The sequence below is a fragment of the Rissa tridactyla genome, chromosome 1 (genome assembly GCF_028500815.1).
Source record: "Rissa tridactyla isolate bRisTri1 chromosome 1, bRisTri1.patW.cur.20221130, whole genome shotgun sequence".
NCBI classification, from domain to species: Eukaryota; Metazoa; Chordata; class Aves; order Charadriiformes; family Laridae; genus Rissa; species Rissa tridactyla.
The window spans coordinates 205,798,023-205,822,035 of record NC_071466.1 but is presented as its reverse complement, the minus strand read 5'-3'; the positions used below and the strand labels follow the sequence as shown (position 1 = coordinate 205,822,035).

Here is a 24,013-nt window from a genome sequence, read left to right as displayed (position 1 = left end):
CGCTTGGTGTTATTCTTCCCCAGATGCAGTACTATTCTCAGAGGCATCCAGTGACAGAACAAGAGTTAAAGGGTACAAATTGAAATGAAAGAAATTCCTTTTAAACAACACTTTTTTTACTGCAAGAGTGGTCAAATACTGATACTGGTTGTCCAAAGAAATTGTGGAGATACACAGAGTCTGATAGTCCTGGGCAACTGCTCTAGTCAACCCTATTTTGAGCAGCGGCATTGGACTAGCTCCCTTCCAGCCTCAACCACTGTACAATTCTAAGATTCAGTCGATGTACAAGCAACTGTGAAAACATGATTTTCATTACATTCCATTACAGTAAGTGAAGTTGAAAAAGTCAGCCAACATTAAGACTGCCTGTTACACATAATTTTTTAGTATTTGGCAAAGTTCCTGAAATTATAACTCCTTAGTTATTCAGTTTTGTGCATTTAATGTTAGGTATAAAATGTGACATGGATTCATTTTTCTTCTCCACACTATATAAAATGATAACCTTCTTCAGTAACTGCACAGAAGATATAGGTATCACCAATATTATTCCTTGAAATACTAGTCTTTACTACTACTCTATAAGCAATATTGTGGTGATAGTTATAATCTCTCTCTTTATAACAGTTACCAAATACCCAAAACATTTATAGTTAAGTTTTGATTTCCAACCCTCATACCAAACAATCAGGGAAAATGACCTTTTAGTTAAGTGAAAAACATAGTATTAAAACTCAGTTTCCAATCCAATTACAGAGATTTTAAAACATTAGAATGAAATACCACTACATAGTTTGAACCTACCTTTTTGCAATAATTTGACTTCTCCATTTTCTTTCTTTATTTCATTCATTATTTTGTGCTTCTTCTTCTCTTTTTGCTTCTTTTCCCTTTCTTTAATTTTGTCTTTGATTTGAGCTGAAATGCAAATATTTTACAATTAAGTAGGAACAGAAAACTAATTGTCACGTGCACGTTTCATATTACTCTTATGTAAGCTCCATTAAGAGGATAAAAGGAGGAGTTACAAGGAAATCCCAGTACTTATTAAGCTAATATTTATCTGTTGCATAATCCAACATAAGCTTATTTAACTCAGACAAGTTTTGTTTCTATTATGTTGGAATTGTATACAACAACTCAGCATGTTAACTGTATACAGTTAACAATTTTTGCTTACTCCTACTACCTTCTGCTCTTATTTTCCATCTGCCATGGGCTCTTACTTCTTGAAATTCAAATTACATGCATTAGATAAGAAATAGGGAAAAACAGTATGGTTTGTATATACCTGGGTGCGCATATACACTAGAAACGTCACATAACTATCTTCACGTAGTCTAAACTTAAAGGCTTTTGCAAGTAGCTTGGAATGAAGTCTTTGTCAGCTGCAAAATCTTTTACATTAAGTTCACAGGCTACACTAATGCATTAATAGCAGTAAGATGTAGTTAACAGAAACACATGAAGTGTGCTATATTTGCACAGCACATATAACACACTGGTGCTTCCCTTGCTTACCTACAATCAGCAACGGCTTACCTCAGCAGTCTCATTATTCCTTTACTTTCTTGTCAAGTCATTACAGGTTTTTAAACAGTTGTCATACAAAAACAGAGCCTTTAAGCATGCTTTCTATGTGGAAAAATACTAGACCCAGAGGAATTCATAATTTCAAGGAGTAATCTTTTCAAGCCGAGTTTAAATTTATTTTTGAGGCCAGGCATTTAGGGAAGTCAGATTTTACCATGCCTAGATGCATGGCAGCCAGCACTTCATGCCTGGTTTCTTGGCCTGAAGCCAAGTACCTGCTCCAAGCTTTTACTGGGCTTTTTAACCTCCACAGGGAAAGAAGAAATCTGATTTCAAGCTTCTACATAATGTTATGCTTCAGAATGCATTCTCAATAATACAGTTGAGAGACAATCCTGGTGTTTTATTTACGCTACTTGCATTATAAACCCATAGTGGAAGCAAAGAGAAATCCAATTACTTTTCCTCAAGCATTCACATAAAATAGAAGAAGCCGGTATCTTCGCTACTAACAAACCAAAAATATTCCTCAGAACCAAACCAAAGAAAGTCTTTAATTCTAGAAGGCAATATAGTGTCCCTTAACCAGAGTATTTATGAAGCATGTTAATACTTAATCCAAAAGCGCAAAGGGTTGACAGTAATCCACACGAATGCTGTAACCATGACCTCTACAGCATTCGTGTCTTTCCTTTTAGAAGTCTTCTACTAAGGCTACAGAACTTGAACCGTAGTTAGGATGAAGAATGTATTTGGGGAAGAGCCTAAGAAAAAAAATCTAAAACGAAAAGAGATGGCAATTGATGTATGTCTGTTGTCTGTCCACAGATCAAGATAAACAGTGGGAAGACAACAGAAACTATGCTGGCACAAAAATAATAAGGAATAAGGTAGCTGTGTTTAAAACTGTCTGGAAGTCTTAGTTCCAAGCGATTGAAACAATCATGTCCAAAACCAGCCTTCTAACGGTGCAACGACAAGGGATGACAAAGCAGATTCATCTGTATAGCAGACTATGGAATCCAAACAAGTTTCCTAAGCAACATAAACCTGTACTTTCTAGGAACAGGTTAAACAGACATGGATCTTCCACTCCAGCCTGCTTCTCCCCCAAAAGAAACCCCCAAATCATTAATCCCCTGCAACTTAAAAGCATGAAGTAGGAAATAAATTATACAACAGAAGTTTAAGTAACACTGCAAGCAGACAGACACTCAGCAAGCAGGCAGTAACACCAGGCTTGATTTGTAGCCTGCATCGAATGTTCAATTTAGCCAGGATTATAATTATCATGGGAAAACCTAGATTTTATCTCAACATTTGCATAGTGTTAAGAGGCACACGACTTCTGCTATCACTTACAAATCAAAGAAAGATTGAAGAGCGTATACAAACGCTGAGCCTTGCTGAAAGAGAACGAGAGAAAGACTGAAAGAATCCTTTATTGCAGGCTTATGAATAGCATCACAGGCCAATGAGTCTTCCAGTTTTGTCAGAAGCAACACAAGTAAGGACAGAGAACAAGCTGAAACCTTTTAAAGAGCCTCTAGTTTATTTTCACATCTAGAAAGCAATTAGCGGAGTCAATGGTGAGACCTTCCAGACAGAAGAAACAGTGGAAGTGTCCTGTGACCTTCTCCAGCAACAGCCACGAGCAAATCATACCTGAAGCCATTGCAAATACAATGTAAATGCAGATAAGGAAGGTTTGAAATAAATTAAACTTAACTATTTCTTAACTTTTAGAAATCACAGTACTATAAGGAAACCAGCGTACAGCCTGAGGCAAGTAAAGAACAGTTGAGAATCCCAATTTAAATGTACAAATTCTCAAGTTTCCTCCCTCAAGGCCCACAGAATAGATAAAAAATAGACAGTAGAGTTCTCCTTAAATTAATATTGAAATAAAGACAAAATATAAATCAATAAAAACCCTATGTCAAAATGAAACTCATCCCATGGATTAAACTTGGCCTTAATTCTCAGTTCAAATGTCTTCAGTTTATGCGTAAAAATAAGTATTTTCTAGTCTAGCTGGCAGAACTCAAAATTCTGCAGATTATTCTCCCCAGTGATAGATACTTCATTTCACAGCTTTTCAATGTGAGATAAAAATCAACTAAATTATATTTTTAAGATTGAATTTACCACAAAATCTATTGCAATTTAGCTATGCTGGCTCAGCAAACTCAGTACGTTTAGAAGCATCCAACAGTCATTATAATCAATAAACGTGATCAAAACATGCCTATGGCACGTATCTAACAAGGAAGGACAAGTGCAATTCTCCAAATACAGTCTCCATCTTAGCTGCTGTCCCACAAAGTCAATAGAGTTCAATATACACTGGAGCTCTTTAGGACTTTCCAAAATGCCACATACTAGTATCTCTCTGAGTGTCTTCTCTAATGTAAGGTATCAATCCCCTCCAGTCATACAAAATTTCAGTCCAAATCTCACTTTCTCGAAGAAGAAACATGAAAATTCTTCACAAAAATCCTGCTTTAAGATGAATGCCTCCAACATCAAGCAATTTACAATCTGCACATCACAAAATAAACAGCCGGTAACTCTGAGGCTGGCAAGGGAAAACAAGACAGAACTTGTTCTGCTGAACAAGTTAAGAAAACTTGGAACGCTCTTGTATAGCTTTTTTGAAAGTTTACCAGTGGCAGCTACTACTGATCCAAAACATTAGGGCTCCACTTCATCTGTAGGGCAACAGCATCTCAAAGTAACCAAGAAAAGTAGTAAAAAGTAGAGAGATGTTTATACTAATCTTTTCACTTACACAGAATATTTTGCAATTAGCTTTCACCGATACTAGTAACAAATAAAAAAAAAAATTTTTAAAAAGCTTGAGCTGCAATAGGGAACAAAATGAAGTAAGTCCCCAGGGAAATAATGTCACCCAAATGGTCAGGACAAGAGAACATCAAGTACCAACAGCTATTAGCTCTGTATGTCGCAGCACTGCAACTGCTATTGGAACAGTTTCAGTTTTCACAACGACGAAAAACTGAAGATTCAGAAAAGCAATCAACAAATTTAAATTTCCTACATTAACGAGAAGACAATTTGAGTTCAAAGTAAGGTGAAGGGGTAATTTTACTCAAACAAGGAAGAGCAGTTTTAATAAAAAGGTCTTCACTCTAAAAAATCCCCAACATAAATAGAGATAGCAGTGACTAGAAGCTAAAGCCTGACATCCCTAGTTCACAACTGATCATACTACAGTTCCTTTATTTTTTTGTAAACAAAGGCACAAGTTAGTCACAGGAACAACTCACCAAATAGTTGTGGTCCATTATTGGAACTTTTTCCACAAGGATGTGGGTATTCTGTTTTTGTGTGTGTTTGTTTGGTGGTGGGTTGTGGGGAGGGGTTGTTAAAAAAAGAAAAAAAAAAAAAAAAAGAGTCCTACTTTAAACAAAAGGTTAATTAAAAACTAACCAAAAAAAGGAATAGGCACAGCCTATGTTCTGCAGGAAATCACAAAAACATTTATAATAACCCTTTCAAAATTCATCAACATCATATGATATTTTTAAGTGAAGCTACCCAAGCATATTTACATTTCAATAACTATTTTTCCATTTTAGCAGATATTAAAAAATACCATTCCAGCAATATAAACTTCAGATTTATTTAAGCCTAATTATTTGCTCTCTCCCTTTTAACAAAGTTGTTCTGGTAAGTGATAATCAAAAGACAGTCAGGTACTAAGTATTAGGATTTGTCTAACATTTCATCTATCGGGGGTTTTTTTGTGGGTGATTTTTTTTTTTAATTATTGGATCAAAACAGACACTAAATATTCCTATTATATCTGTTTCACTTTGAAAAGGGAGAAAACACCAGATTTTAAAAGTTGGTATCCCAGTATTTACAGGGGAAGAAAAAGTCAATCATGATGCCATGAATCACATCTGAAGTGACAGAAAAGATATTTGATAGCCATATAAGGTACCAACAAAAAAATGCAATAAAACAAGACTCTCCAGGAAAATATCAGTTCCTCTACTACAGATTTAAATTAACACTTTTTGTGTTTTATCAGCACATCACTCACACCAAAATCCTTTATCTTAAAGTCATCCAAAACCCTAAGCAATGCACCAGGGTAAAAAAAAAAAAAAAAAAAAAACCAACCAAAACACACAAAAATACCCCAAAACAACAAAAAACAACCCCACACAACTCCAAGCACAGCAGGAATCTGCTACGGAAGATCCCAGTAAGTTAGGCTCACTCCTTAGCTTTCAAGCTCTACTGCCTGAAGAAAAAAGTCTCTACTATTATAGTTATTTTTTACTCTACTAAATAAGGCAATGCCACATGTAAACCTTTTAAAATAGAGTTCTATAGGAGTAAGTATCCCTGTTTGGAAGAAATGCAACACTGAAGGAATTAAGAGATTTCTAGATGTCTCAATTCAAGTTCACAATGTTAAGCGTCACCACAAAAATCCATATTCTTTGGTTTTAATGTCATAGAAAAACAGGACACTCATGAATGAAACGCAGCAACAGCGGTGTATTAAAAAAGTAGTGCTATACCCAGACAGGAAGAATTACATTACGAAGAAGCATTCCACCTCACCTTCCTAAATGGCATCTGAAGAATGTTTTCACTTTAGAGTGAATCCACGTGATTAACTGAACTAATTCAGAATGATACGCATACTTCCTCCTCAAACCCAAAAGCTTCTGCTTTTTCTGGATGTCAGGTTAAATACATAAATAAAAGCAATGGAGTATTTGCATTTACAACTAAAGGCTACATAAAAAGTTTTCTGTTTCCCAATTAGGTAGATACCTTCTCACAATGACTGAAGTGATTTCATAAATAGTAAATAAAAGAACCCAAATTCATAGACCACACCATTCAGATTTCAGAAATTTAACCAGATCTTGGCCTCTATTGCAAGCTTTCTAGAGACAAAAAGGTAAATCAAGCACACAGAGAATGAGCCAAGTGGGAAGTGCGCTGTAGTGGATTATGTGCAATGTGGTCGCTGTCACACTGTGAAATTCGCACCTTGAAGCTGACGCGCGAGCATGAACAAGTTCGTTTCAGCACTGAAAGAGCTTTAAAACCTTGCCAGATGCCAAAAGCTGCAGCTGCTTTGCATCAGGTTTCCAGATGGTAAGCCACATTAGTAGGCAGTCATAGATTATGTTCAAAGTATTCTTGCCTCTCTCCTCCCTTTGATTTAAGGGCTGTCACTGCACATCAGGCAAAATATTTACAAACTACCACTAACGGACGCCATCAATATGGTTAACACCAACAGTATTGTAACTGAAGGGAAGGGGGAAGAGGAGGGGAGTACAAGAACATCAGTCACCGTTCCTTCCATCAGCACTCTCCTCCCTTTAAACAAATACCCATAAAAATAAAACCTCAAGAAGCCATGCTTATCTTGTTATGCAGATACATGAAGTACATTTAACACCACTATGTTAACGGTTTTGACACCTGCACTTTTATTAAGTCATACGAGGTACACTGGAGAGCAGGCTTCCTGACCTAATGAACATGAAAAAACCCATACAGTATTTCTGACACCCCAAAACAAAAAAATTCATGACAGCTTTCTCATTCCAATGACCAGGAATATTTGGCTGACATCCCTGTTGGTAATTAAAGTTTAAAATCTCAGATATGACTAGAGAATTCCCCTAGAGAACATTTCCCCAAGCCCTCCAGTGAATGGGAAGGAAGACAGATCCCTTTCAGAATCAAAACACTTCGAAGAAATTTAAATCTAATCCTTGCAACTCCTCTAATCTTTGCACTTCTAAAGGAGGCCTTCTACATGCAGAACTGAATGAGGCAAGTTTAAACTGCAGCACTGGGGAGTTGCATCAGAAATCAGTAGTGGAGAACGTGACAGCTGCAAACAAGGCCTCTACAAGAGGTTTCAGATCTGATGTTTCAGACTACTGATCTTGTTTCAACTAAGAAAAATGATTTATTATTCTACAACCAGAATAAGCTTCTGCTGTGTAAACTACACTCAGAGATAGACTCTGGGGTACAGGCGGGGCTGCGTTTGTTCTCCAGCTTAGAAAACGAAAGATTTTGTTCTGTTTAGCAAAGCTTCATGGTTATTTCATAGAAACTAAAAGGGAACAGGGTCCCTCAGGAGAAAGATAAACTCTTCAAATTCATCTCAACATTGGATGCTTACATTAATGTCACTATCAGCTTGCAAAACTAAACTGCATGTAAGTCTCCAACATCCAAAGAAATTTGAGAAGTCCCTCTTCTCCTGTATACCCCAGTTAAATCCCTGAACACTTTCTAGACATTGATGATTACAGTGGGGTATCTAAATAGAAATATATTAAAGAATTCAGAAGAGAGTGATCAAGAGGCCTCACAAGTATGAAAATGACTGCTGAACTTATGAGTTTGGAAGGGGTGAGGGGGAAGCGAGTCAAGCCACACAATAAAAAAAAAAAGCAAAGGAAATAGGAGGAGGAAATGTTTAGCAGAAGAAAAAAGACTAACTAGCAAGATGTATGGTCCCAGCTCTAAAGAAGAAGAAAAGAAGCTCCAAAACTTTCTCCAATCTACTTCAGTAAGTCAGACTATGAAATCACCATCCCACCAGATGCAAACCAAACCTAACAAGCCTGAAAGGTGCAATTTCTTGAAAGCTTAAAACCCGTGTCTTGCAACCCAAAGCAACAGAGCTATCAGAAGAATCACTGGTAAATGCCCGCCTGAAACCAAATCTAAGCAGGAGGGGAAAAAAACCAAACACACACACACACAAAGACCAGAAGTAAAAAACAAGAGCTCCAATACCACATTCAGCTTTCTTGCTCATATGGGGAACCCTCATCTGCAAGTTAAAATACCTGTCTCATTTTGTAACTGCTTGCGTGCTAAAGTAATCTTATCAGCAAGTGGATCATTGAAGAAAAAAAAATGCAGGGAAAGGGAAACTGTACACAGAAATGGCAAGAAAAACAGAAAAGATGGTTCATACATCTGGATCACACCTTACAGCAGGTAAGGTCCATCTATAGACCAAAATAAAAAGCTTTGGGCAGGTCTCATCTGATGAAGTGGGGAGGCTGAGCTGAGCTTTGCACTGTTAAGAAAACAATTTCAACTATGAACTGCTAGAGCAGAGTATCCGTTAAATGACTAACTAAATCAGTATAGTCATAAACTGGAACAGCAATCACTTCCATCAGATTCACACCATGTTTTATAACAAAAACAGTTACACAACTTTTAATTCCACTATCAGAATGTACTTGACAAGTGAAATTTAAGCTTATTTAAACAGCCTAAAACTCGTATCTGCAGGATGAATCATGCATATCGCAAAATGGTCTTCCAGGTTCTCTGCATGCTAGATCATCATCTCAAAAGGGTTCACTCAACTCCTTTCATTTAATGGATACACAAGCTGTAAGGCCTAGTTATGACTCTGCAAGTTAAAGGTCTTTTCAGTGAATTAAGAGACCAGAGAAATCGGTAAATGAAGACTTGTTCAAGGAAGAAAATACTAAAATTTTAGAGAGCTTTAAACACATCATCCATCTTGGCCATAACCTTAACATCTTCCTATCACTTCGGAAAGAAACGTGGCTCAAAACCAGGCTCTCTTACCTAGTAAAAACACCATTGCAAGCAAAGGACAAACATCAGCTCCTAAAATCAGCTTTTCTGAATGGTAGGTGAAAAAACTTATCCCAGTTTCCTCCTCAGTGTCAGTATCCCTTATCATCATCACCACAGTAATTAAACTAGAATCAGGAAAATGCTACTGGTACTACTCAAAGTCCTACGATGACAGTTTTCCAAGTCTTCACATTCATTCACTCCGCATCACTGTATGCCCTGATTCCCTGTATTATCTTGTCTACACCACAATCCCAGCAGTCCCATGAGACAAGTCTTGCCATTCTTCCCCTGATTCCCCTAGCTTTATTCCTCGTTTTCTCCAGTACTAAGGTCCATGCAGGTCCGCCCTCCTTCTCCCTCACCAGGGTAAAGCTTTTTCTCCGAGCGCCATAACTGTTATATGTAGCAGAGTACACACACAGCTCCCCGATTAGAAACATGACTCCTCCCAATCAAAGACACTGGCACGCTTATCAGTACAAAGTTCAATTGGGAATTCCACTCCATCCCATGTACCCACATGCAATGCATCTCTACTTAGGCTGCAAAGAGGAGGATGGAGTTTTTCCATCCTTCAGAGCCTCAAAATGATCAAGGAAGTCTCACCCATTCCATCTGCTTATCTTTCGATAATTTTGCCTCTTTTAGAGACTTATACACCTCTAGTCCCCCCATCTGCACAATCTGCTTTCTGGCAGATGCAACACTGGTATGTGTATCAGTTCTGAATGCTATGAGAGAAAAAACAATCAATACTGTCAATTCCACGTTACTGCTCATTTTTCATAGTACCAAAAGCAAAAAGGTTGCCCAACTGCAGACTTGGGGAAAAGGAAACTGCACTTGCCTGCATTAGCTTGTTTTTTAGAAAGTATTACCAGCTGCACATGTGACAGCTTCTATAAAGTCACCTCATTACACCTAAAGCGGCACATTTTATTCCTGCTTTCTCCCCCCTATATATTCTGTGTGTGCAAGCCTCTCGGTTTTTATTATACAAAATCCTCTAAATTTCCCCTGATTTCATATCTGTAGGCTGCCTAAATTTTTCACTCCTTCTATCCTACCCGCCCTCTAACCTTCCTTGCCTTTCCTACAGCACCCACATAATATGTCTTTTTCCCTAAAACAAGATCAGAATCACCCCCTTCTTACACAGCTTTTGCATGCCATTTCCTCCCTCTTTCATGTCAATACCTCAAATTCCATCATCCGCTGCTGCAACCAGAGTCCCTATGCTATCTTCTTCTAGTCTATGCCATAGTCCCAGCAATCCCAATGCAGAAATTATGCCTATTCCACCCTCCCACACTACTACATCATTCTTAGCTTTCCTCTGTACTTAGGATTCTGCATACCCCCTCCCATCATTCTTTTCTCCCTGCATCATACCGGCATTTCTCCTTCCTCTCTGAAAAGTAAATTATTCACAGGATTAACAGCACAAACCTGTTCTTTAATCTGCACTCAAATACAGAACCATTTTAAAAGGCTGGCTTCTCTCATTAGAAGACAGTGCATCCCTCGCTTTCTTACAGCCTTCTATGCAAAAATATACAATCTAATGAATATAAAGTTTTTCATTTATATAGGAAAATACACCACAAAATTTTAGCTATACAAACCACTTCCTCTAAACAGAAATCTGGAGACCCAGATACCATACAGGCACCATTTGCCTTGGAAAATGTTATTTCTTGCCTGTACTTAGGCTTTCAAGAAATAAATGACAGGTAAAAAGACCTGTTCTGAGCAAACAACAACTAAAGAGTCAAATACTTGAGCCTGTCAGTATATTAGTTCTGAGAAAATATCCTTCCCAAATATAAGGTGCAGAACCTCCTCTTTAAAGATGTACCACTGCTTCCATGAGGGTCAATTAACAGTTATTCAGTTGACACCATCAGTGTCATCATTTCTTTTACCAATGTGAAAAAAAAAAACCAACCCACATTTCATCCTATTATTGAAATATTGTTCTCAGAGATTTATTAATATGATTACGTAACAGTGGTAAGACACTAGGATAATCTGAGTGAGCATGGTTATTATTTCCATTTGTACACCAGCAACCAAGATCCCAGGAACAAAATGGTATGTGCAACACGCTCAAGGAATTAAAAAAAATTAAATCTTCAAGGTAAGTGAATCAGAGACTAAGATACTAGTAGAAATTAGTGGAAAATGTATTAAGGCAGGCAGACGACGTAATCAATACGGAAAAAGGCATACTGATATTAATAATTGTTCTCTACAAGCTTGGCTCATCCTATAAGTACAGGTATAGGCCACCAACAAAGTAACCCAAGCCTACATAACAGCTAAAATTTCTCTTTCCTTGAATGAAAGGAAGCTTGCTCAAACTAGGTAATACAGTGAATGTTTCAAGTTCTTCATATTTCAATGTAAATACAAATGCATTAACATCGGGTTTCAGGTCACTGAAGACTGGAAAAGCATACACTGGAAATAAAAGCATATATTCTTGTATTGTTTTCATATAGTCATGTATTGACTTTTACTTCCCAAGCACCTGCTGTTCACAGTCAGCAAGAATCTAACCGAGAATCTACCCTAATATCTTGTCTTACCTGGTACGGCCGTTTTTACCCAGCCCCACTAATAAACTAATGCAGCGCTCCTCCCTTTTTCCCCCCAAAGGCCTCGAGCATTTCTTGGAAGATTTTAGCCCAGTGATCTTCAGGAAATAAAGCAAACCTGAAGCAGCAACTAAATGAGATTTCAGAAATATAAGTATCTAAATTTTCAACTGCATGCTCTCTAGTACTCGATGATTAACCCTGTAAAAATTAATAGCCTAATAAACGAGATCATTCAGGATTTAATTTTAAAATTGCGGGGGGGGGGGGGTTGTAACATGTGGTTTCTCCATTTTTGCACCGACAGCAATGACAGAAATTCAGTTTTGTTCACAGATCTCTAGTAAATTACTAGGCACCCTTATTTCCCTAATAGGTAAGAAAACCTAAGGCCTCTGGCAGCTTCTGGCTGACGCCATCGCTAATTCCACACCCCCTTTTTTTGACAGGATTGACGGCAGGCTGAGCCGCCGCTGCCTTCTCCGCAAACTCAGGCAAGGCCAGCGGTGCCCGGGCAGGGTCCGGCGGGCGGCCCCCAGGCCTGGCCACCCCCGGCTCGGCCGCGGGCAGGGCGGTGGGGACAGCCTGGTCGGGCCCCCGTGAAGGGGCACTGCCCAGGGGCGGGCGGCCATTCTAACGGCTCGACCCCAGCATCACGACCATTTCCTGCTCCCTCACGGCAGCTCCTGGCACCTCCACCTACAGCACCATGCCCACTCTGCCCAGCCCCGACCTGCTGCCCCTTCCAGAGCCCCCCCAACCCCGGCCTTCACCATCCCTCCTCCCGGCCCCTCGGCGCGCCATGCCCCGCGGGCCGCGCACAGCCACCGCGCCCGTCCCTCACCTTTCGGCAACAGCAGCTTCACCTCCCCGTTCTCCTCCCGGCCCGCCGCGCTCAGGCCCCCGCCGCCATCTCCCACCGCCGCGACCACCGGCAGGGTCCCGTGCTTCCTCCTCTCCTTGTCCCGCTTCTCCTTCGGCTTCTTCGGCTTGGTGCTCCCGCCGGCCGCCCCGCCGCTCCCGCAGCCTCCCGCCTCGGCGGCCAGAGCCAGGCGGTGCCGGTGGTGGCGGTGCTGGTGCTGCTGGTAGGAGGAGGAGGAGGGGGAGGCGGACGACGGCAGCAAAACGGCGGGCGACAGCAGCTTCCGGGGCAGTTGAGAGGGGAAAGCGAAGCCCCCCGTGCCCCCGGAGGGGCCAGAAGGCAGCGCGGCGAAGCCCCACGCCGCGGGGCTGCCGAAACTCGGCACGACCGCGGGCAGCGGCAGCGCCTGCTTGCCGCTCCCGCCGTTGCCGCCACCACCGCCCCCTTCACCGTTGACGCGCTTAGTGCCCTTCAGGCTCCTCTCATCGGCTGCCTTCATCTTCTTGGCGGCTGGCTGGGACCCACGGGAAACCTTCGCGTCCGGGGCTGGCCGGGCGCCGAACGGCTCCGTCTCGGGCGACGCCGCGCCACGAAGAGGACTCGGCGGCTCCGCCATTTTGGGCTCCTGCTTCTATTTACTCTCGGCTCGCCTCAACCGACAGAACCGGGAGGGGCGGGGCGGAGGGGCGCCCCCGCCTCGCCCAATGGGCAGGGGAGGCGCCGGAGAGACAGCGGGATCGGCCAATCACAAGGCGAAGAGGGGGCGGGTTCTGAGGGGATTGGGGCGGCGGGCTCGGCTGAGTGCGCAGTCGGAGAGCGGGGGCGAAGGGAGGGGGAGCTGCAGACGGGGACGGGGACGGGGACGGGGACGGGGACGGGGACGGGGACGGGGACGGGGACGGGGACGGTTCCTAGCCCCAGCCCCAGCCGGTGGGGTGGGGAGCGCCCCTCACACTCCGCCGGGCGGGCAGCCGCCCCGAGCGATGGCGGGCGGGGCCGGGTCGGGTGGCGGCAGCCGGAGGGGGAGGCCCAGGCCTGAGGGGCCGCGTCCCGGGGAGCCGCTTTGTCGGGTTGCGGGTGGTCGGGCTGTGGCGGGTCCTGGAGGCGCTAGCGAGCCGGGAGCTGGTTTTCTTTAATTCTGCAGGTTTTGGGCTTCCCCTCTGCCGCTTGGCGCTGCTCACTGCAGGGACGGCTGGGGGGAGCGCTGCAGCCGGTTCACTGAGAAAGGCTTTTGTTTAAAAATGAGGAAGGTTTGGAATAAGCGCCTTTCCCAGGAGGTTACGCTGGTGTGAGGGGATGCAGGTACTCTCCCGAGCAGAGGCTGCCGCCGGACTCGGGGTAAGACATCTGTCCTGGGGCTGAGGGCTCTGCTCTGGTGGGCGTCTGTGCAGAAGGCTGAGGTCCCAGCGGCGTTTCTGGGTGAACCCGAGTTTTCCACACTCTTCCAGATCATCAGCAGAAGTCAACTTAAGGCCTGGAAGCTCCCGTGGGCCTGATGGAAGGAAGGCAAGTGCTGCAAAGGTTTGCTGCTGTGGGAGATGCAGTCCCACTGGAATAGTCGGATGTCGGTCTTGTCAGCAAGATCACTGACACCCACTGCTTCAGTAATGAGATTGCACTGCTGCTCCCTCCAAAGCAAAAGGCAACATGGCGTGTAAGGTGGAGTTGATTGTCACAAATAGAAGCGCCCCCCAGACATGCCTTTGGCATCTACCGTTGCCATAGCCACTGTTTAGGTGCAGACTGAAATTCTCCCAAGACCTAAAGTAAGCAGGAAGCAGTCATGGAAATAAACAGAAGGTGAGCCCTTGTTTCCTGGAGTGTTTGCATTGCCAGCCTCCTGCTTTGGTCAGTCATACCTGCAGGTCTCCTTGTGGCAGTGGAAAGAGCAAGTTTGCTATCGCATTAAACTTTACCTGGCAGACTGCTGCCAAATCAGATTGCTCTGTGAAGTTTTGTATATGATGCATATACAAAACAAGGTTTTGAGATTAGATTTTTTCACTTCACAGACTATTTTCATTTGGGCCACAACCAATCATCCTCACAATCAGCTTGCTCCTAGCATTCTGGCTGTCTCCTCCTTTGTTTCATTTTTTAAAAATGGTAAAACCAGGCTGACTTCAGTTCAGTGTTCCTCTCAACAGCAGTGAAGAATAAATTTTTCTACATCCATCCAACTCTGCTTAAAGGATTTTTCTTCAGATGATTCAAGTTTCACTGCTGTGAAAGTGTATCCTCAAATTGTATTTCATGAGGGGGAAAATGGTATCTGCATCGAAGCACAAGAAGAACGTTTTACAGCATATATTCAAGCAGTAGTCAACTGACATCCAACCCCAGACTGAAATCCAGGTACAAATCTACCTGTAGGCTGGTATAACTAGACTAGGCCTGTGAGTACGAAGGTCGTCTTCAGCTACCTCAGAAATTTATTACATGTATCAGTAGGTGAGAAAAACCTATGCATTTTAATACCTCTAGAATGAGAAATTTTATGCACCTCATGGCACTGTCTCAACCTTGCAGGCTTTACAACCCAGTTCATCTTACTTCTATGCTGGTAGTGATACCCAGGCAGCAGTATATTAAGTTGATTCAATAAACTTAAACTTCAGGTAAGCCACAACTGGATAGATGACACTCTTGCTTTTGGGGGCTTTGAAAAACAGAAGAACAGCGTTTCCCAAGGGTTTTGATCTTTAACTAAAGTAAATGCTAGGTTGTGCTTTCGGTCCAAGAAACTTGACCACAACCTCTGTGAAATGCCAGAGTACATCACTTTTCTCCATGCAGCAGGATTTATTAGGCTAATTAGGCTAGATAGCTATTTAAATAGCTGAGTATCTTCAAATGTGCACTTACCTTAATGTAGTTAGTAATTAAGACAAATCTTCATTTCTGAACTTCTTATTGGACATGCTGGGTGTTTAAAAAAAATGCATTGAATCATAATGCAACATATTAATGTGAAAATAGATAAGAAGATAAAACTGGTGGGAAGGGGACTCATAGCCCAAAACTAGATGTAAAAACTGACATCTAAACTAACAAATGTGCAGCAAACTTTAACACAGCTGACAATATGCAACTAAACTTCAGTCACGCTATTGTTTCCTTTGCATTTTGAAGTAGTATATGGTGCTTGTAAGCACAAGCCAAGTTTTTATTAGTGAATTCTTTAGAAAACTCAAGCAGAGCAAGATGACAGAGCACCTATTAGGTGTAATTGTTGCTTGCTGGAAAGCAGCGTGACTAATGTTTCCAGGTTTTTTACTGCTATCTCCCACCCATTTGTCAGCAAGGAAAATTATAGGGCGCTTGAAATTCAGGAGTCAGCTCTGTGTTTCAGATCCCACAATCCTGCTGCTGTGTGACGGCCAGCCTGGCAGGCACGCTGGAGGAAGAGGTGTTATCCCTGTCACTTGTTTTGTCACCGATGACATGGATGCATTAAAGTGCTACAGGCATTCCGAAATACTTAGATTTCAGTGCATCTTCCTTTCTACTTCTTTTTACTTTAATTAAACTCCTGGATGCCAGCACATATACCACAGACAGACGCTTGTGAGCGAGACAAAATGAGAAACACCAAAAATGCTTCAGAATAAAAACTTTTTGAAAAAAAAAATTTGAAGAAACTATTTATCCCTTTTTGAAAAAAAAATCCTTTGTGGAGATCGGTCCTTGGTGGAGTGACAGCAGCACGGTACGGAATCCATAAACATGGAGATGAGAAAGACTTATCTGTTTTAGTAGCAGACTTTAAACTGATTATGGAAATTATATCAATGTGCTTTTCTCTATAATTTTATAAGCACTTAGGGAAATCTGTGAAGATTTTCTAGACCATGAGAATCCGAAAGAGGCAAAACCAGTAAAAATGCGGGGCACACAGTAGTCCAGTATCCAACACACATTAAGGGTAATCTTACCAAAACTTCATATTACAAACATGTTGTCATTTTGATTAGAATAATTATGAAATGCTGATATAATTGGTTATTGATCAAAAAATTTGTTTAAATACCTACCTTGTTCCAGTAACTAAAGGAGCTAAACAAGTTGATGTATATGCTCACCTAAACTTTGTCAAATTTCAGACATCCCCTATAAAATCAAAAGCTATGTGTAAGTGCTGTACACAGATGTAGTTACATTGTTTTGGCTTTTTACTCTTAGCTGCCTTCCAGAGTGATGCTCCGGAACATTACTCAGGTCTCAAAATGGAAATACAATTTTCAGGACTGTTATTTAATCTCTTTATAGTTTCAACAGTTTGCTTCCCATGTGCTTACTTCCTTGGTTTGGCATCTGTTCAGTTCCTAATTCAAGCATGGAAATAAATGTGCCAAGAGTAAATTGAAAACATTTGATAACACTTAGACATCTTTATGCTTGTTTTCGTCTGCAAATTAGCTAAATGTAATTTTTGCTGCTATTCATTTTTTGTCTTACTATTCATTAAAAATAAATTTATTCACTTTTGGAAATGGAGGTGAAAACTAGCCTTATGTGCACAGAATGTGCTTACAAAGGTAGTTTCACCATGTAAAAGTGTGATTTATTTTAGAAAAGCCTCATTTTCCATAGTCAGCGTTTTCAGAACAACCAGTGGCATATCCAAATTCTTCTGTAATTACCACTCAAACAATTGAACTAAATGAGACAGTTGGGACTAACTTGGTTCGTAACCGGGAGCTGCTGACAGTGTGACAAGCCTTGCTGCAGGGAGGGGAAGAATTTCCACCCTGCCTTGTCCTTCGCAAGTGTGCCCACGCCTAAGCAACGTGAATGTGCAGCCCAGCATCTTCAATTAAACAGGTGACAAAGCAAGGTTTATGATAAAAAGCATTTTTTTTTTTTTCCCACAGAAGCAGCTGATGTCTCTTTTCTGATCGCTGCGGGGTCAGTGGATTAGACATTTGGAAGAGGGGCAGAGCAGACAGTGAGTGACAGTAATGTTTTTTATTACACCGTTCATCTGCCAACACGCTGTAGAATCCATAAAAACCACAAAAATGAGCTTAGACTTCAGAGAGGACCTACAATACTTGTTTCTTCTTTAATGTCTTTTTTTCAAATAGCTACATCTTACTGTTTTCACAGCTCTTCAATCTTTTTTCTCTTGGTTGTGTTTAACGTGAAATGCCTTAGCTCCTATATTTCTTTTTTTAAGTGTAATAACAATCACAGCAATGGAGCAAACTTGGAAAGTATCGATATACACAATTTCAAATGATATCTTCTTGCAGTTGAAAAGGTAATTTGCTTTGCTGTTGTCTTCATAGCATCCAAAAAAATAGACTATTTGAAAAGTCCTTAGGATTTTTCAATACAAAAGGGAACACAGCACAGGAAAGACATGGACCTGTTGGAGCAGGTCCAGAGAGGGACACAAAAGTAATCAGAGGGCTGGAGCACCTCTCCTGTGAGGACAGGCTGAGAGAGCTGGGATTTTTCAGCCTGGAGAAGAGAAGGCTCAGAAGGATTTTATCTATGTGTGTAAATACCTGCAGGGAATGTGCAAAGAGGACAGAGCCAGACTCTTCCCAATGGTGCCCAGTGACAGGACCAGAGGCGATGGGCACAAACTGAAGCACAGGATGTACCCTCTGAACATCACAGAATCATAGAATCATACACTTTCTTATTGTGAGGGTGACTGACCAGCGGCACAGCTTGCCCAGAGAGGTTGTGGAGTCCCCACGCTTGGAGATATTCAGAAACCATCTGGACGTGGGCCTGGGCGACTCAGTCTAGGTGGCCCTGCTTGAGCAGAGGGGTTGAACAAGGCAGCCTCCAGAGGTCCCTTCCCAGCTATTCTGTGATTCTGTGACATATACATAGGTAGAGCTTGTTGGGCAAAAGGGTAATAATCTCTCTGAAAGATGAGAAGTACAGCAATTTGAATTTTTCCAAAATGCATTGTCCATTCTGAGGAAGTATTTGGAAAATAATTCACGTCAAATTCAAAATGAGAACCTTTGCAGCAGCTGAGGTCACAGGGTTACACACAACCTCAAGCATTTTCATGCACAGGGTCGTGAACAGAGAGCTAAAAGTGGATCCAACTGCTGTCAGGTTATAAACAATTCCCAACAAATCTGTTTAAATGACAGCGTGATCAAGGCAAACTGCAGCTTCATCTTATTTGGCCTCTGATGGTGTCAAGTAAAAGCAAATGACATCTGAAAGGCTTTATCATGAAGCTTGGGAAGATCTTTTCATTTCACATGGTCAGTATACCCCAAGGAGAACAAAGCACAATCCAGCAGCTGTCAGCAAGTGAAAGGAGACTGAAGTTTCATAGTAAAGATGTTTAGACCATAAGAAACTTTGTCTTGTTGAGTTACGAAGATTTTACAGAGAAACCCAGAATTCTGGCATAAAGATGCCATCTTTATCACCCAAATCCAGAACTTTGTGGGGAGAAGGTCTTGCTGTTGGCTTCCGCTCACTCGTAAAATCTTTGAACTCTTTTCTAGGGCTGAATTGAAACCATCAGGCTTTCCCAGTTCAGTATGTTAATGCTTTGTCTCGGGCTTTTGCTGCTGTTGCTCTTCTTGAGAAAAGAGCTACAGGCAGTTTTATCTAAATAAATCAAGGCACTTTCTCTTTTTTTTTTTTTACATTCCAACTGTTGTGATAATTTTTTCCCATATGCAGAAGCACTACCCAGTATGTCCAGCACCAGATGTGTGCTAAAATATGCCAATAGACATCTTGAATATTTTGTCTAATCGAGACTGTAGCACACACTTGCTCATGTATATCTTTGAAAGTGACAAAAGGGTGTTATATAGTCTAAAATCATAAAAATCCACTTGCAATGTCAAATCTGTACAGTGATTTCTGGACATCCCTGAGCTGAATGCGAGAAAATCCATTGCTCTCCACTGCAGATTTTAGAAAAGTTAAAGTCACTTGAACAAAGTACTGTTTCAGGGGATGACAACCGGTGATTAGTTTTCAGGTTATGTGGACAACTCAGAGTGAACCAGCTGAACAGACAGGAGAGGACAGCTGCTGTCGAGGACAGGTAGCACCAAGGGACACAGTGGCAATATGGCAAGTTTCACAATTGTAATCTGAAGGCCACAGAGCGAGCGACCAGAGTACAAATATCCTGAGAGATCTGTCTTTGTCCAAGCTAAATCCCAGATTCTTTTCACCCGTGCAGTCCAGGTGAAGAATCCCTTGGTAAGTATCGGTAACCCCTAGTACGTGATGGGAACAAGAAAAGCTAAAAGTCTAGTGGAAGTACTGTCAAAGTCCCCTCTAAATACAGGTTGAGAAGAAAATTGGCAGCTATCAACACTGTTGAGGTAATATTTTGAGCTGCGCATAATGTTTGTTGGAAGACCAAATAAGAGAGTTTCAAATCTGTTGGATCAGAACGAATAAAACCCATTGATGTTAAGAGCAAGGACAAAGAAACTAGAGGCAAACCCACTGTCCTGTCTCCTGGTGCTGGGATGTGGTATCCGTGCTCAGGTAGGTATGCAACTCCTACGAGCCCAGCATTTCCCTCACTTCTCAGTTTCAGAGAGCCTCTAACCTTCCTCCCCCATCCCCAGCATGATCACAAATGCAGTAGCAGCCCAAGCTGGACCCAGGGAAGATGTTGATTTGGAGCTAGATGTTCTCCAGCTCAGAAGATTCCTCCAGGGCTGGAGTGCCTTGAGGGTATTTTCCCCTAGAGAAAAGACAGTAACTACTCACACGAGAATTTTGCCTAAACAGGCATCACAACCAAAACTCTGCTTTTTAACATCCTTTCAGGAAGAAAAATTAAAGAAAAAAAAAAGGAGCATTTTAGTTGCAGATTTGCTGCTGTTAATAAAGTTTTAGAACAGCCTACAGTTCCAAAGCGATAATCGACACCAGGGAATGCTGCTTTGCAAAAGGAAAAACTTAAAAGTAACTGTTTCAAATTAGTCAACTCTTAATGGTAATACAAAGGAAAAGCCCATTATGGAAAGAAAAACTATAGACTTTCCCAAGCTAAACTTTAAAAGAATACTTATTCCTTAACAAACAATACCCCTTTTGTTGCCAGGGTTCACATCGATGGCCAAAGAGGACGGAATCACAGACCTGGAGCTCCGTCTCAACGGCAGGGACGCAGAGGACCCACACTGGGAGTTGTTCTGCCTCTACAAGGGGCTGCAGGTAAGGAATGAGAAGACAAATTCAGGCAAATTCACATGCATCAAGAAGGGAATAAAGGCAACCTGCTTTCTTCCCTCTATTTCTAGCCCTTTTTGCAATGGAAGCAGTGAGGTATTTCTCATTAGTTTCTTTCAAAAACTGAAATCAGATGGATTTCTTGGTGGTTTTTGTCCCCCTGTCCCTAGACAATTAAAACCTATGCTGTTTCAGAGACAGTTCTTAGGAGCACATTTACTTCTAGGAAACTCAGATCTTGTGTCTTAAAGACTGGCACTTATTTGTAGAATAGCAGATTATATATGTGTGTGTGTGTGTGTGTGTGTGTATAAATAAATGGCTACTTATAAGTAGCAGATAATCTGTCACTCCTCACCTCAGCTTCTCACTCATACAAACAAAAAAACATCTACATGGAAAAATCCACAATAAACAGCTTTCTGTCTGTTCACAAATTTTATTCTACATTAGAGGCCGCAGCTCTACAGAGCAGTGGCATCGATGATCCTGGGAAACAATTAATTCAAGGCAAACTGCTGCATGTAAAAACACATTTGCCATAATGTGCTTGGATTTTATCAGATGTATCAACATAACTAGAAGATAATTGTACCTGAAGTTTCTAGACCATGGCATTAGGAGAGCTTCTCACAGAGACTGCAGGCTGGGTTTAAGCAGAAGACACTGTACGTACTTCTTATTAGAACATATTTACATTAAATAAGGTCACCCAAAAATGTTTAAATATATGTACTGGATGGCAGTTAAGGGCTTTGGGATCCATTGTGATGGAATGAATAACATTAAAGCAAATCTAACACATCACTATCAGTCTTGGATCACTGTCTTGAACGCGGGAGATAACCTGTCTCCTACCAGCCCGTTTACATAAAATCGCAGTTGTACCGTATGTTGTTACTTGCACAGTCTTGCCCTGGCTTAGAGGCAGGAATGCTGCGTGTACGTGATGGGTAGCCCCGAATTGCAGTAAATGTGTAGAAAGGATTTGTCATCTCACCACCACAGACTCTGGCCCAGAGGCTGCTCTGAGTGAGTTCCCTCGTGCTGGTCGCTTCTGACGCTCAGAGGAGGAGAAACAGATGGAAAAATCCTTCACACAAACTGGATCTTAATCGCTGAAAGAAGAGACGTTGAAAAATGCTGGCTTGATACATCTACATAAATACCATTGAGATAAAGATTGATTCCAGTCAGCCTTCTGAATCGTGTCACTGAAGTGTGCAGGAAGTTTGCAAGAAGTCCCATACCATGGTGTTCTCTCCAGCATCACTAAACTTGTGTTCATTTGCTGTCTGAGGACACAGAAGGGGAAGGAGCTGCTCAGCAACACTTTTCGGAACTGTTAGTTGTCCCACTAGTCATAAAGTATACTAAAGGTTGATTTACATTAACAAAATAATTACTTGTATTGCTTCCTCCTTATCAGTGGATTACATCTCAGCAGACGTTTAGATAAATATGTATTCACTACATGGCAACGGTATCATAAAGTGCCACTGTTCAGGTGTCACTTTGAGGTCTCAAAATCTACATGTGACAACAGATTGCTTTATAAACTCGTCATTTTTAATTTCTCCACCTTTCCCACCTACCCCAGGACATTTCAGGGATCAGTTTATCCTTATTAGGTCCCACCACCAATTTTTCTTTCACCCTGGGGAGTAGTCTTTCCCAGGGCCTGGCCAGGCTGGTACACAATTGCACGTTTTGGAGAAACTCAAACCCCACCAATTTGTTTAATAGAAACGTCTTCCTTGTGCTGCATTCCTGTTACCCAGCCACACCTCTTCTGCCCTTCTGAGGATCTTACAAAACTGGGAACCTGCTTAACAAGTTCACTTCTTATTACCCACAGGCAAAGACAGTTTCCTCTTTGTACTCGCTGCAGTTCAGCTCTTCCCACCTCTCTCCTCCTGAGCTACGTCCTCATTCCTCCCGACTCCACCACACTCGTTTCTTACCACACACCAAGCGGAGACCATGGTATTTTATGAACATGTTTTGGATCAGGTTGTCTATCCAGGCAATTTGCTTCACCTTTGAAGTGCTCACAAATTACTCCCCACAGATCTCGTGACCTGAGTTATGAGTCATTTTTTTAATTGACTTTTATAAAAACCAATGTACAAGTGCTTTTTCAAAAAAGCCTGATGGTACGGACTGTTCCCATCAGTGGGAAATGTAACCCTAGATTCCTTCCTGGAGTTCACGGTGATAGCTGTTTTAGTTTTTAATTGTGTCTAATGAAATACATATCAGAAGCTACATTACAACTTTTTAACAAAATTGCCAGCCTTTCACTGGTGCTTTCAGCTGTGTTGAGATATGAGTAGCGTGTGGGATTAGACTGTACCAGACCCAACCTTCTTGCACTGGCAGCAAGGCAATTGTGTTCAGTGCATGCCAGAGCGAAATCCTAAAGAGACACATGTACTGGGCAGCGCTGATAAAATGTCTAAGTGATATTACAGCTTATGCAGTGAATGGTGAAACTATTTTGGAGATGCCACAAGTAAAAGGAGAGCGGCTACAGCCAATGGACAACAGAGAGCTTGCGTGTTTCAAGGTAAGATTTGTGTCTGCTTCCTGACAACTTCTCCAGGCTTACCTGAGCAACGAATACACCACTTCAAAAAAAGTGAAAACAGCAAGGGAGCTAATAAAAATTTAAACAAATGTAGCAAAAGATTTAAAAATACTAAGATTCATGAACCTGACTTATTTTTGTCCTTTTGACATTAGGCCAGAATGCGGCAGGTGGAGTTATATACACACCAGACATCTTCTGGTGAAGGGTGAGCAGAGTTGGTAAGCAGAAAAGCTCAGCATGTTCTTTGATATTCCATGTTTTAACAATGGGATCCTCTTTGAACCAAGTCCAGCTCTCCATTTGACTTGACAGCCAAGCTCTCCATGGGATTTTGGCCCTGTCTACCCCAAAGATCAATTTTCTTACGTGCCTGTGATCTTTTCCACTAAGGACTGCAACTCTGTGCATCAACGTGGGAACTGTAGATGGGGGAGACAACTTCCACTTCACTAGCTGAGATCGGTGGAGCTCAGCCGCACTGCCAAAGACAGAGCTAACCACCCTCCTTACGAGCGCCCCAGAACTGCAAACATTTACCCGCATGCTTAACTCAGCGGATGAATGGCCTCATTGAGCTTGCTA

At 41.7% G+C, this 24,013-nt stretch overlaps 1 protein-coding gene and 1 long non-coding RNA gene across 8 annotated transcripts in view; one reads left to right on the top strand and one right to left on the bottom strand.

The window, feature by feature from the left end:
- Nucleotides 1-13,324, bottom strand: part of RSBN1L (round spermatid basic protein 1 like) — a 52,038-nt gene extending 38,714 nt beyond the window's left edge. For 2 of the 3 annotated variants that reach the window (XM_054211077.1, XM_054211243.1), the window contains exons 1-2: nt 12,631-13,324; nt 808-921 (exon numbers count right to left, since the gene is read on the bottom strand). In XM_054211077.1, coding sequence (XP_054067052.1) covers nt 808-921; nt 12,631-13,264 — 748 coding nt within the window. In that variant the 5' untranslated portion in view covers nt 13,265-13,324. The remainder of the gene's footprint in view (nt 1-807; nt 922-12,630) is intronic. The other variant, XM_054211162.1, reaches the window with a different exon arrangement.
- A 299-nt stretch (nt 13,325-13,623) lies between these two features.
- On the top strand, nt 13,624-23,592 carry LOC128907667 (uncharacterized). 5 transcript variants are annotated; one of them, XR_008465698.1, is made up of 8 exons: nt 13,624-13,986; nt 14,097-14,448; nt 14,661-15,003; nt 16,001-16,573; nt 17,523-17,596; nt 19,625-19,851; nt 19,940-20,145; nt 20,711-23,592. It is a non-coding gene; the product is annotated as an uncharacterized LOC128907667 (long non-coding RNA). The 5 variants fall into 5 exon arrangements; XR_008465696.1 differs by having other exon boundaries at nt 14,097-15,003; nt 20,711-20,823; nt 22,697-23,592; XR_008465697.1 differs by having other exon boundaries at nt 14,097-15,003; nt 20,711-20,823; nt 21,292-23,592.
- The last annotated feature ends 421 nt before the right edge of the window (nt 23,593-24,013 follow it).